This window comes from Glycine max, chromosome 13, assembly GCF_000004515.6.
Source record: "Glycine max cultivar Williams 82 chromosome 13, Glycine_max_v4.0, whole genome shotgun sequence".
NCBI lineage: Eukaryota > Viridiplantae > Streptophyta > Magnoliopsida > Fabales > Fabaceae > Glycine > Glycine max.
The window spans coordinates 43482256-43495110 of NC_038249.2; the positions used below are offsets into that span (position 1 = coordinate 43482256).

Below are 12855 nucleotides of genomic sequence, written 5' to 3' on the forward strand. Positions count from 1 at the left end.
GTAATTTTGGGGTCCCATTCCCCATGACACTCTTCTCATGCAACATCCCACCAATGTATACTCAGAATAATTCATTATCAGCGCACACGTGTCATCAAGTAGTCGTACGTGGGGCCACCTAATGACTCATGTATGTGCAGGAGGACGGTGGCTCTCTTGAATTATAATCCATCAGGGCCTTGGTTACACATGCTCCCTTACCATTTCCACATCACAGCCACACCAGTCGACTATCAAGACTCGAAACAGCCAATAAAAAGGCAAACCCGTGGGACCCATCTCACCCGCGTGTTGCTTTAGCATTTCCTGGCCTTAGTAGTGCGTATGCCACTCATGGGGTTGTGCCACGTGTCGCGGGTGGCATTGGCTGTGGCTGTGTTGGGGGTGGCGGTAACTCAACGCAACCGTTCGCATCCTCATCTAACGTCCCTGATTGGCTTGGCTGTGATTCAACGGCCCTGATCTGCTGATGAAATAAAAATGATGATGGGGTGGCACTTGCTTTGTTCACGCGCAAGCCTGTCATGGATCACTGGGCCAGAATTCCCGGCGGCTCAAACACCTTCGGCTGCCTTGGCTCCCCAAGTTAAGCTGCGGCTCACACAACTCATTATTAGGCTTGGACATGTCGGTCAAGTCAGGAAAAATAAAATAAAATACTAATGAGGTCATTACTTGTCTTTCTTAGGATGATGTGCTAATTAAGTTAACAGAGACATTCTAATATCGTAATTTGTAAATGTTATAAAGGAAAAAAGAAGACTAGTCTAGTTTACTCGCCAGTAAACGTGTTGATTTGTTACTGAATTGTTTATAACCACGGGAATATATGTTCGTACGCTTAATTCCCTCCCTCAATATTCTTATTTGTCTCTCTACCAATTTTTTTATTACATCATTGTTGTACTTCTATTTAATTATCATTACTTTTTTTGTACAGTTTTGGTACCGGATGTTGAACCAAATTAACTAAATTATTTATTGTTTTCCGTTGGTTTTGGACTTCTTGACCAACAAAGCAACATTAGTTATTCACAATTAGTAATTTGAAACTTTCCCAAGAATTATTTATTATGGATGATACGTATTTTACACCTAAAACAAGTGTTTTCACTTTATGTTTTTGTTTGAAATTAATAAAATAGCTTTGTCCTTAGATTAACACAATTAATTGTTTAATTATTGAGTGTGTAAATTGACTAGTTTATGATTATTTTTTAAAATTCAAATGTTTTAGATATGCAATTGTACTGAATTGAAAAAATAGTCATTTAACTTTGGTTAAGTGGGTAGTAATGGGAATATAGATCAAGATTGAAGCCAAAACTTGGAGCAGAGAGGGGGGGGATTTTTTCTCTCTATTTGAAGGCTGCGGAGTGTGGTAGAGTTATCACTCGTCACGCTCACGCGGACAAACTCAGTTTGATCATCTCCATCAACATTTTTCCAGATTCACTCTCCAACAAATAAAAAAAATATCCCTTTACCCTATTTTCTCGAATCTTGTTTGCTATCTCCTGAGTCCGGTTAAATCCGTGCCTCTTTTAATTCCTCCGTCGACAAGGCAACTTCCCAACTTCAATCTCACACTTATCCATCACACCCCATGTGACAACTTTCTGTCTCTCTTTGAGCTTTTTCTTCAAACACACAACAACAACTTTCTGGAATTAGTTAGCTAGTTCTACTCCCAAAAAGGGCTTCATTTATTAGTATTTTGGTCGGTTCTATATCCTTCCTTTTCTTATTTTGTCTTCTTTCCATTTCCCTCCTCACTTGTTCTGAGATCTTGAAAAAAAAAAAAAAAAAGTGTTTGAAAACTGAAGACCCTTTTAGGAATAGGAGAATGCAGGATCCAACGTTGTTCCAACCCATGAAACCCCACTTTCCCGAACAGGAACAACTTAAATGCCCGCGCTGTGACTCCACCAACACCAAGTTCTGCTACTACAACAACTACAACCTCTCGCAGCCACGCCATTTTTGCAAGAACTGCAGAAGGTATTGGACCAAAGGTGGCGCCTTGAGAAACATCCCCGTTGGTGGTGGAAGCAGAAAGAACACAAAGCGATCATCTTCATCCAACAACAACACCAAACACGCTTCTCCATCACCCCCAGTTTCTTCTGCACCCGCTCCAGAAATCGACCCGACCCGAACTGACCCCAACCCGGTTGGTGGTGGTGGGTCTTTCCGTTCCCTTTTGGCATCGAGTGGCCATTTGGGCCTAGGGAACCTCTTGGAGGGTCTGAATTCAAGTGGGTCTAATCTCAAAAGTGTGCAAATGGAAGAGTTTGGGGAGAATGTTAGTTCGGGTACTCCAGTGGCGGTTCCGGGTTCGGGTCAGAATCCCGGGTTGGAGATGCAAAGCAATGGGAATGCTGAGAGTTTTCTGAGTTTGCAAAATGGTGATTCAGGCTGTTGTAATGGTACTAATGGCTGGTCTAACCTTGCTATTTTCACTCCTGGGTCAAGCTATCAGTAATGACAAATTAATGAATATGATTACCCTGATCTGTATATTTAGACATGTTGTGAAAATAGTTATATATATAATTATATTACTGGCTTAAGTTTAAGCATATATGTCGTGCTATTATGGAGGATTACAAACCAGAAGGCCACTGCAATAGGATCACTAGGTAAATTAAGTTTCTTTTCTTTTGGATTTTTATTTTTATGTTTTGTGGTTGGTGTTCTTCACATATATCAATGATGCAAGAGAAATGGAAAGCAAGTCATTTTTTAGGACAGGGTATGGGGAGATATGAATGTTATTGTAGTGAGATTGTTTTCAGTCTCATCACGTACAGGAAGTGTTGCCATGGCTTGGAGATTCTAATTTATTTAATCTATCTATATACGAGTATTTTACACGCGCAATTTTGTTATATGCAATTTGTATGTATGTATGATAGTGCCCTACTTGACAAGTTGCTTAATTAAATACTTCTGGTAGTGGGTGGAGGGAGGTTTCGTTGAATTTGGTTGGAGTCCAGAACTGCACTATACAAAAAAATTGTATACTTTTTAATATACCTTTTCAATGGAGGGTCGACAAGGTTGAAAGGAGAAAATCGATAGTGCATGTTTGTTATATTTTATTCTTAAGTTTCCAACTTGGCCATTGTTTTTCCATGATCATCCTCATTCTAGAATATTTAGTTTCTTTCAGTGGATTTCTACCAGAAAATGTTGGGTTTGTTTGTGTTCATTCTTGATATGGAATATTTTGAGAATCAGCCTTACTAATATCTCTTAAAAGAAAGCATTAAATTCTAGCTAGCTTCGAATTCCCCATAACTAATTTCATTTTGAACTAGTTGTCTTATTGATCGATCAAATTGTGTCTGTCTACTTGATATGTGATCATCTTAAATTAACTCTTAAGTGAGCCCTTGTGGACCACATTCCTTGCTGATGCTGTGTTTAATACCGGACCACTCTGCTCTCCAAGTTTCAATCATTTACGCAAAATACATAAGTTGGGTTGCTGGGTCAGTTTGAAAAAGTAAAGATTTGGATGCAAGTTCTTAATTGCTTTCGGTGTTGATCTTCAATGAGAATTAGTGATTTAGGGTTGTATTTCCTTAACTTAATGTATGTGAAATTTCAATTCTAATTAGAGAATATTATTCGAAGTACTTATGAATCTGCATATAATTGAATTTAAGTTCTGATACTCATTTCCCCCCGCGTTATATTTTCAAGCTACTTGTAATTTATGGTTTCCTGTTGTGAGTTGCATTACTCAAGACTCGAGAGGGGTTTGATTAACTTTTAGAAACAAGTCTATATCTTGAATCAAATGAACGTATATTAATTGCAGCTGAGGAGATTTGTGATTGTTAGCCAAGCTATCGTCGAATGAGAAGAAGCAAAGTATTGGTGAATTACAAATCTGCATTCAAGGAAACTGCTTTGTGATTTTAGTCTTCACTGTGGACAGCTGACTAGTTATTTGCCATCCAAAATGATCAAGGAAAAGAGTATATGCATCTTTTATACCAAAAGAAGAAAGAAAATATTCGTATTTATTTCATTCATCTAATTAATTAATGTAGTCGATGTCAACTTTTGGATAACTTTGGTTCGTGAGGTGGGGATGGATGTTATGCCTATACCATTATGACTTCTCTCATCTCGAGTTTTAGATGTCAAACTCACTTTTAGCTAATTACAGATTTTTTAAACTCGTTAGTTTTTGCCTAATGGTGAAGTTGAAATAGATCCATGAAGGCTTAAGTTCCATCCTTTTTGTTGCTTTTGTAAGGGAAAAAAAAAATAGATTTGTTACCTTTCGTTTTTGTGCCTATTATACTGAGAATAATTACTCCAATTTGTTTTGAAGAAGTTTGTTTTTTAATAATGCATTTTGTAAAAAAAAAAACATAATAATCAAGAAGACATTCATCTCGGCTGCATACAATGGTCATCCACTCAGAACATCTTCAATTGTCTTTTTATAAGTAATTTAATTTATGTCACTTCAATGTTAAACAATTCAATTAATTTTTTTTCCCATAAAAATTTCTATTAACAAATTATTTAACTCAAAAAATATTTCTCTCTCACTCCCATATTGAATACAAAATCAAGCAACTAAACAATAGTTATTTATATAAGTAATTTTCCCAAATTTTAAATAACTCAAAATCACATGTGACACATTAATTTTTTTTATAAGTAACCCATTAAACAATTTTCATTGTAAATGTTCCTAGTGTAGCTGATTATCGATACACGTTTTTAATCCGATACAAATATGTCTCTCGTAGCTTTCAAACTCATGCATATTATGCAACTATGAATACATGACAAGCTCTCTTTCTCTTGTATCATTCGTTCAATTCAATACAATGAAAATATATTTCTCCTCACTATGTGAGAGCTCTTATTCTTTTCATTCTCATTGATTCATTGCCTTCGTCATTTTTTTTATCCAGCTTTAAGATGACGAGTAAGTGAAAAATTAGGTATAGTAAGTGTAAAAAGTATGAGATGCCTGAATATTGAATAAAACTTATAATGGTCATTGTTTGCATCCTTCTATATTTTATGAAAATTCAGTACATTGTTATATTTCAAAATTTCATCCCTCCACCCTCGTCGTCGAGCTTGTAAAAGTCAAAGCATTAATTACGCATAAAATGATGACGAGTTTTAGAAAGGAAAACAAAGAAAGATTGATGAAGTTGAAAGTCTAAACATACACCTACATCTATTTCCAAATATAACTGTTGCTGGGTTCAAAGTTTATAAAAGAAAATTATTGTTTTTAAAGAAAAATTTGTTAGTATTGAAAAACTATACTTTCTAGTTATCGTCGTGGAGAACATTGAAGACGAAGCATAAAATTAGTTTCTTGTTGACTCAAACAATTTAAAAAATCTATAGTGGGCGACATTACACCGATATCTCCGCAACATTTATTAAATTTTAAAAACATTTTTTTTTTATTAATCTTTATGTACTAATAACGTAACATACGTTTAAATAAAATAGTCATATTTACAAAAATTAAAAACATAGTTAAACATTAATATAACTCATAAGATTCAAATTGGAATTTTTCATGTTACATGGCAATAGAACAAAAGTCTTCAAGACCATCAACTGCTAATTTGACATCTTTATTTTCTCCAATATATTTTAATAAGCAATTCCAAATGCTCATGAAGAGGGAATTTATTAAAATGTTCAAGTAACTAGGGAACTTTTTGGTTTTAGTCTCTATCTAAAAACTCTACATATTAGTTTCCATACAATTTATTTTTATACATCAATCCATGTTGTTAGTTTTCTGATATTGAAAAATCATCATAAAATAGAGACATAAAGACTAAAATATAAAAAACAACTTGCTCATATAAGAATTAAGACCTAAAAAATTTAGATATAGGAACTAAAATGACAAGCTGACACAGGTATAAACATAAAAAAAAAACTATTTATTTTATCACATTTCTTGGTTTTTTCAATTAATTTTTCCAAACGAATGAATTTTTTCTCATTATTTTCAGTTTAACTGTGGGATTTATTTTTGTCTTCAACAGTGGGATCTTTTGTGTGTGTCTTTTCACTTTTGAGCTTTAAGCCCTTTAGTTCATTTAAGCACTTGCTATTTACACGATGCTTTTATACTAGTAGACTTCCCTTGTTTCTGTTTTTTTACCCAAACTACCCTACAAAATGCACTCCCCTTGTCTCTTTCTCCCCAATTAATTATTTTCCAGAAAAAGCATTCTCACCCTCCTCTTTCGTGTAACTCATCTAGAACAACACACTCCCCTTCGACAAGCTGTTGTGGCCGAAAAACTATCACTGATGAACCCATTGTGGTAGCAACATCGGAACCTGGGCTTTCTGTCAAATTCAACAAATTCAAACATAGGCATGCATGATTTAGCAGGGTAATTTGGAGATAAAAGATGAGAAGTGAAGTGCATTAGTATAAAGAAGAGTGTAAATAGTAATTGCCTTCCGTTAATGTTTATTAGATGGGCTGCAAGCCCAGTAAGAACAGGTAACCGGGCCAGGTCTATTCCAAAGCAATTAGGGTTTTCCATATACATATATATTGTGGCATATTGATCTCAATCTACATTTCTGCGTGGCGTCTCCGGTGAGGGAAAAGTAGTAGAAGAGAAGATGTCGACCGTACCAGGACAGCTCATCTGGGAGATCGTGAAGAAGAACAACTCCTTTTTGGTGAAAGAGTTCGGAAGGGGCACTCAGAGCGTGCAGTTCAGCAGAGAGCCCAACAATCTCTACAACCTCAACACTTTCAAGTACTCCGGTAATAATCATCGTATCTTTAACCAAGTGAGACTTATTCTCAAATGTGTGATTAATCGTATGTGAATAAAGCTCATTTTATGCTTGTGGGGCGTATGGTATTGATAGGTTTGGCGAACCAGAAAACTGTCACTGTTCAACCTGCTGGTAAAGACCAGTCCGTGTTGCTCGCAACAACCAAGACAAAGAAGCAAAACAAGCCTGCTGCTTTGCTTCACAAATCTGTCATGAAAAAGGAGTTCCGTAGGATGGCAAAGGCTGTGCAAAATCAGGTAATCTTGATGCTCTATTATTCCTAAAATATGATTCTATTTCTATTGGACAATATTTGTTTTCTTTTGGTAGCTACATTTATAGTTGCTGTTAAATCCAGTACCTAAATATGTTTTTCGGTTCTGCTTTTTGTTCCTGAAAAAATGTTTAAAAATTGTTCTGTCTTTTTTCACATTTAGCAGTGTGTGCTGGGTTAACTAATTTTATTTTTCCCCATCAACTTCCTAAAGTAGATATTTTGGTGTTGTTTTCACGGGTGTGAAAATTTGTGTTAGGCAGTTCAATTGAAAAAGAATTTGTGCATCAAACTTTGTTATGAACAAGTGATTGTTAGCTTTTAAAGCTGTCCTGTATGCTTTTGGTGGTTGTTTTATTTTTTGTTTTGGGCTGATAGGTCTAGCTTAACATGCTGCACTTTAGTGCTTATCAAAATAAACATATTGCACTTGAATGCATTTTTGTGCATCATATGGAGAAATTCTGTGATGTATTTTTGCACATTTTGTCCAATGTAGAGTTGGTTTGTTGATAAATGTAACTGTTGGAAATAGGGTCTGGTTCATCAAGTTTTAAATGGAAACCATTTTGAACCACTGCCAACATGAACAAATTTCCAACAGCAGTGATGAGCCTTTAACATGTAAGAAGAAGTTCTTAGTTGGATCTCTTCAATGAAATTTGCTTGTTACGCTTGGCTTCTGAGCTTTTAAAATTCTGAAGTTGTCATGAAATTCTGACATGTTTTTTTTTTTAAAATTTTTAATGAATGAGTATGTTTGTTGATAAAAATGACTGTTGGAAATATGCAGTCTGGTACATCAAGTTTTAAATGGAAATCATTTTTGAACCTCTGCAAACATGAACAAGTTTCCACCAGCGGTGATGAGCCTCTAACATGTAAGAAGAAATCCTTAGTTGGATTTCTTCATTGAAATTTGCTTGTTACGCTTGGCTTCTGAGCTTTTAAAATTCTGAAATTGTGTGTCATGAAATTCTGACATGTTTTTGCACATTTTCTCGCATGTTTTTTAATTTTAAATGTTGAGTTGGTTTGTTGATAAATATGACTGTTGGAAATGCGGTCTGGTACATCAAGTTTTAGATGGAAACAATTTTGAACCTCTGCCAACACAAACAAGTTTCCAATAGCGGTGATGAGCCTCTAACATGTAAGGAGAAATCCCCAGTTGGGTTTCTTTAATGAAATTTGCTTGTTACGCTTGGCTTCTGAGCTCTTAAAATTCTGAAGTTGTGTCATGAATTCTTTTCCTTTTTGCACATTTTCTCGCATGTTTTTGCACATTTTCTCGCATGTTTTTTAATTTTAAATGTTGAGTTGGTTTGTTGATAAATATGACTGTTGGAAATGCGGTCTGGTACATCAAGTTTTAAATGGAAACAATTTTGAACCTCTGCCAACACAAACAAGTTTCCAATAGCGGTGATGAGCCTCTAACATGTAAGGAGAAATCCCCAGTTGGGTTTCTTTAATGAAATTTGCTTGTTACGCTTGGCTTCTGAGCTCTTAAAATTCTGAAGTTGTGTCATGAATTCTTTTCCTTTTTGTAGGGGGACTTCCCTGTTATTTGTCAATGGGATGGAATAAAAGATGTGTAATTTCCGAAAGCTATTTCTATTCTTATGTGACAATAATTTGTTTTCCTTGGTAGCAGGCTAGCTGCATTTATATTTGCTGTCAATTCCAGTAGCTAAATATGCTTTGAAACTCAGCATCAGCTTCTCATCTTTTGACAATAATGCTTTTTGGGTTTAACTTCCTTTCCCCCCCAGAAACTGCCCCCAAGTGGATGGGAAAAATTTATATTGCACTTGAATTTAAAATAATTTGATGCATCGAACCTTGTTTTGTACGAGTTATTTTTAGTAGTTAAACATATCTTCTTGTCTCTCTAGTTTTTAGTAGTTGGTGTAATTTATATTTGTTGCTTACTTAACATGCTGAAGATCCTTAGGCATTTGTACAACATAAGTGGAATTTCTGTGACATGTTGTACATTTCCTCATATTCTTTTAAAATTAAATGAATGGATTGGCTTGTTGAGAAATATGACTGTTGGAAATGTGGTTTTTGTTCATCAAGTTCTCAAATGGATACCTTTTTGTGAACCTCTGGTAGAAGTGAGTTTTACCCAGCGGTGATGAGCCTCTAACATGTAAGAAGAAATCTCTAGTTGGGTTCCTTCAATGAAATTTACTTGTTACGCTTGGCTTCTGAGTTTTAATCATTTTGTTAACAGAAAGATTGTGCCCTCTCTTTCCTTTGCTAATTAACTATTATCTCCTAAAGCCTGCCATACAAATTATAATTTTATGTAGTTCCCTTCCAATTCCATGGCAATCAATACCTTCTTTTCAGTCTGAATTTGGTGTTAATATGAAATTATTTGTTTGGCTGCCACAAACATTTTACTTGTTCTTATAATTTTTTTGCTGTGAATAAACATAATTTGCTTTTGCTCATGCAATTTCTAAGTTTCTTTTAACGATAGTTTTGTATTCTTCTATTTTATTTCATAATTTTGCTAGCTTGTTACTGGATCTTTCTCTACTCGTTGAATGCTTGCTGCTTTGTATCCTGTACTACTGTCTATTAATTCTTAAAATCCATGTTGCTAATTTAGTGCCTTTTCCTCCTACCCTTGTGATTTGTGTTGCAGGTAGCAGATAACTACTACAGGCCTGATCTCAAAAGGGCAGCTCTGGCAAGATTGAGCGCTGTCAATAGGAGCCTCAGAGTAGCTAAGTCTGGTGTGAAGAAGAGGAACAGACAGGCTGTGAAGGTCCCCAGCAGGAAGTGAATTTAGAAGAGTTAAATTGCATTCTAAATTTCTTCCATCCTTTCCCCATTTTGTAGTTTGTGTTCCAGAACTCAATTCTAGATTTTCTAGTTTTGTTTGGAGAGGCAATTTATTGTGTTTTCAATATACAACAACCGGAACTACTATGTTATAGCTTTCAACAACTGGTTTGGTTTTTTTTTTCAAGAGATGATTTAAGAAGGACGGAAGTTCATATTAACATATATCATCTGAAAAGAAAGGCGGAATCTCGTTAACTGCACAATTTTTTTATTCCTTGAACAGAGAAGGGTCGAACAAGCCCGGGCTCTAAACATTTTTAAAGCAATTTTGAACAATTATAACTATATTTCCCTGGGTCTCATAAGCCATGAGGGCGCCATAGTTAGAGCAGTAACAGATGAATGCTGTGTACGATAGTGCTCCTTAAAAAACTGCCTTGAAGATTAAAAAGAGAAAAGAATTTAGTTTTTTTTCCGGCTGCAAATGAGTTATGAGTTGACTTATTATTGAACTATTGATGTTGGAAAATGTTTCTTCCTTAATCAAATATTATTTTAAAATTATAGCAAAGTATGAAGTCTATATATTTATTAGTCAACCACCGATGAATAATACTAATGCATGACATATTTAACATTAAGTTGTCTAGTTACATTTTTTATTTATTTTTATTCCTAATACATTTTTTAACCCTTAATTTGTCATAATTTTATTATTTTTTAATTATTTTATATTTTTCAGTTACTTTAATTAGTTTTTATCATTTTTAATTTTATCAAATATAATCTAAAAACAATTATTTGGATCCCCTTAAATGAGGAAATTGTTTAAAAGATGAAAAACAATGATAGTTATTAATTAGAAAATGAATGATTGAGATTGTAATTTCGTTTAGATTGATCAACGGTTTATTTGAATATAAATTAAATTAATAATAGAATTTTAAGATATTTATTTAGCTTATTTATGAAAACATGTTAATTAGGAGTCACGGAGTCTGGGCCATGTGAGAACAAAGCGCGGAGAGAGAAAGTAGTTGGATGGTTCGTGGAAGCAGCCCAACCCAATCAATGAATAAAAATAAGGGAACGTAAGAAAGGTCTCAACGAAAAACCCTAAGCAAAGATGGGGAACACGGAGAAGCTGATGAACCAGATCATGGAATTGAAGTTCACGTCGAAATCGCTGCAGCGGCAATCGCGTAAGTGCGAGAAGGAGGAGAAATCGGAGAAGCTGAAGGTGAAGAAGGCGATCGAGAAAGGCAACATGGACGGAGCGCGGATCTACGCGGAGAACGCGATCCGTAAGCGCACGGAGCAGATGAACTACCTCCGGCTTGCCTCGCGCCTGGACGCCGTCGTGGCCCGCCTCGACACGCAGGCGAAGATGACGACGATCAGCAAGTCGATGGGCAACATCGTCAAATCGCTGGAGTCGTCGCTGGCCACGGGGAACCTCCAGAAGATGTCGGAGACCATGGACTCGTTCGAGAAGCAGTTCGTGAACATGGAGGTCCAGGCCGAGTTCATGGAGAGCGCCATGGCGGGATCCACCTCCCTCTCCACTCCCGAAGGAGAGGTCAACAGCCTCATGCAGCAGGTCGCCGACGACTACGGCCTCGAGGTCTCCGTCGGCCTCCCCCAGCCCGCCGCTCACGCCGTTCCGGCCAAGGAAGCCGACAAGGTCGACGAGGATGACTTGTCTCGCCGCCTTGCTGAACTCAAGGCCCGAGGTTAATTTATCAGTAATAATACTATCATCATTATCGTTGTTTCTCGATTCTCGTCGCTGATGCAGTGGAATATTATATATATATATATATATATATATATATATTGTGTATATTTAACTGAATTCAGTTGGCACTTGTTATATGGGCTCTCCCCTTTTAGGGGTTTATGGCCTTCTCTTCGTGTTAGTGTTAGTGTCATTGTGTGAATACTTAATACATTAATTGAATGCTTATATTTGTCTTTTCACTATGTTTTGGAACAATGGATTGGGGTTTGGCTTGCATCCCGCGCGTGTTAGAGGCTGTGGTGCATAAGAAAAATGCATTTCAGTATTTTACACATGGTTAATCTCTGAATGGTTGATTGAAAATGTCTTGTGAGGTTTGGTTTCTCCTCAGAAGAATGATAGAGGATGTCATGTGGGCTTCTTGGCATAAAAGATGGGGCAGAACCAGAGACATTTCTAAGCCATTTTCAGATTTCAGAGTCCTTTGAAGAAAGTAAAGGAAGGATACTTTCTTTAAGTAAGCACTGGTAGCTGGTGAAGTTTTTTTTAATTTTTTTTTTATCAACTAGCCCTTCCCAAGTTGCACTTAATATTTTTCCTGCTTTCCCTCTGGCTATGAGACCCTTTAGTTTCCAACTTGGGGGCAGCTTCTTAGATAGAACATAAAATGTAGAACAAAAGTTGGTTAAGACTTGAGTGAATTACAAGTGGTACTCAATAATCATGCATATAATTTGTATTTTTAAACCATTCAAATATATTAGAAATTAACTCTGTTGATATTATGCATGTTGATATAAACACTGCCTACATGACCTCAATTTGATTTGGAATCTGAAAATAAATAATTAGGAAATATTTTTTGAACCCTTTACCTATGGACATTAGATAGCATTTCATATGTTGCAAATTAGAGGCACCGAGTTAGAAATGAATGAATTTGAGAATCTTGGAGAGGTGGTGGTATATGGACTAGATAGTTTAATGTGAACACCAAACCAAAAATGAAGTCCTTCCCCACCATAGGTTATACACATAAATTACTTTAACCTCATCTACATCCACATTCAGAAAGATAACATCTTGACAGGTGGAGACCAGTTTGAAGAATAGCTAAAGAAGGTGCGCACCAATAACTGCAGAAATGAACCAGGACCTGGAAATTTTTTTTGGGTACTATATGAGAGCTATGAATATACCTATGCTGCTCATGACCACATTC

At 35.9% G+C, this 12855-nt stretch overlaps 3 protein-coding genes and 5 non-coding genes across 8 annotated transcripts; all 8 read left to right on the forward strand.

Moving 5' to 3' along the window:
- The first annotated feature begins 1271 nt into the window (after positions 1–1271).
- Positions 1272–2876, forward strand: LOC778096 (dof zinc finger protein DOF3.1). Its single transcript, XM_003543559.5, has one exon. The coding sequence runs from the start codon at positions 1847–1849 to the stop codon at positions 2483–2485; it is 639 nt and encodes a 212-aa protein (XP_003543607.1). The 5' UTR covers positions 1272–1846; the 3' UTR covers positions 2486–2876.
- A 3657-nt stretch (positions 2877–6533) lies between these two features.
- LOC100499963 (60S ribosomal protein L28-2) lies at positions 6534–10051 on the forward strand. The gene is made up of 3 exons (XM_003543563.5): positions 6534–6799; positions 6907–7070; positions 9750–10051. The coding sequence occupies exons 1-3, from the start codon at positions 6652–6654 to the stop codon at positions 9888–9890; spliced, it is 453 nt and encodes a 150-aa protein (XP_003543611.1). The 5' UTR covers positions 6534–6651; the 3' UTR covers positions 9891–10051.
- LOC112998937 (small nucleolar RNA R24) lies at positions 7688–7778 on the forward strand. The gene has a single exon (XR_003264116.1). It is a non-coding gene; the product is annotated as a small nucleolar RNA R24 (small nucleolar RNA).
- LOC112998936 (small nucleolar RNA R24) lies at positions 7945–8035 on the forward strand. The gene has a single exon (XR_003264115.1). It is a non-coding gene; the product is annotated as a small nucleolar RNA R24 (small nucleolar RNA).
- LOC112998939 (small nucleolar RNA R24) lies at positions 8217–8307 on the forward strand. The gene has a single exon (XR_003264118.1). It is a non-coding gene; the product is annotated as a small nucleolar RNA R24 (small nucleolar RNA).
- On the forward strand, positions 8507–8597 carry LOC112998940 (small nucleolar RNA R24). Its single transcript, XR_003264119.1, has one exon. It is a non-coding gene; the product is annotated as a small nucleolar RNA R24 (small nucleolar RNA).
- Positions 9222–9312, forward strand: LOC112998938 (small nucleolar RNA R24). The gene has a single exon (XR_003264117.1). It is a non-coding gene; the product is annotated as a small nucleolar RNA R24 (small nucleolar RNA).
- Positions 10052–10877: 826 nt separating the features above from the next.
- LOC100792384 (ESCRT-related protein CHMP1B) lies at positions 10878–11872 on the forward strand. The gene has a single exon (XM_003543561.5). The coding sequence runs from the start codon at positions 11019–11021 to the stop codon at positions 11628–11630; it is 612 nt and encodes a 203-aa protein (XP_003543609.1). The 5' UTR covers positions 10878–11018; the 3' UTR covers positions 11631–11872.
- Positions 11873–12855: the final 983 nt, after the last annotated feature.

Excerpts from the sequence above, each read along its gene's own strand:
- LOC778096 (XM_003543559.5), top strand. The coding sequence starts at position 1,847 with ATGCAGGATCCAACGTTGTTCCAACCCATGAAACCCCACTTTCCCGAA.
- LOC100499963 (XM_003543563.5), top strand. The coding sequence starts at position 6,652 with ATGTCGACCGTACCAGGACAGCTCATCTGGGAGATCGTGAAGAAGAAC. Across the intron at positions 6,800-6,906 it reads CAACACTTTCAAGTACTCCG|GTTTGGCGAACCAGAAAACT; the intron begins GTAATAATCATC and ends TGGTATTGATAG. Across the intron at positions 7,071-9,749 it reads CAAAGGCTGTGCAAAATCAG|GTAGCAGATAACTACTACAG; the intron begins GTAATCTTGATG and ends TTTGTGTTGCAG.
- LOC100792384 (XM_003543561.5), top strand. The coding sequence starts at position 11,019 with ATGGGGAACACGGAGAAGCTGATGAACCAGATCATGGAATTGAAGTTC.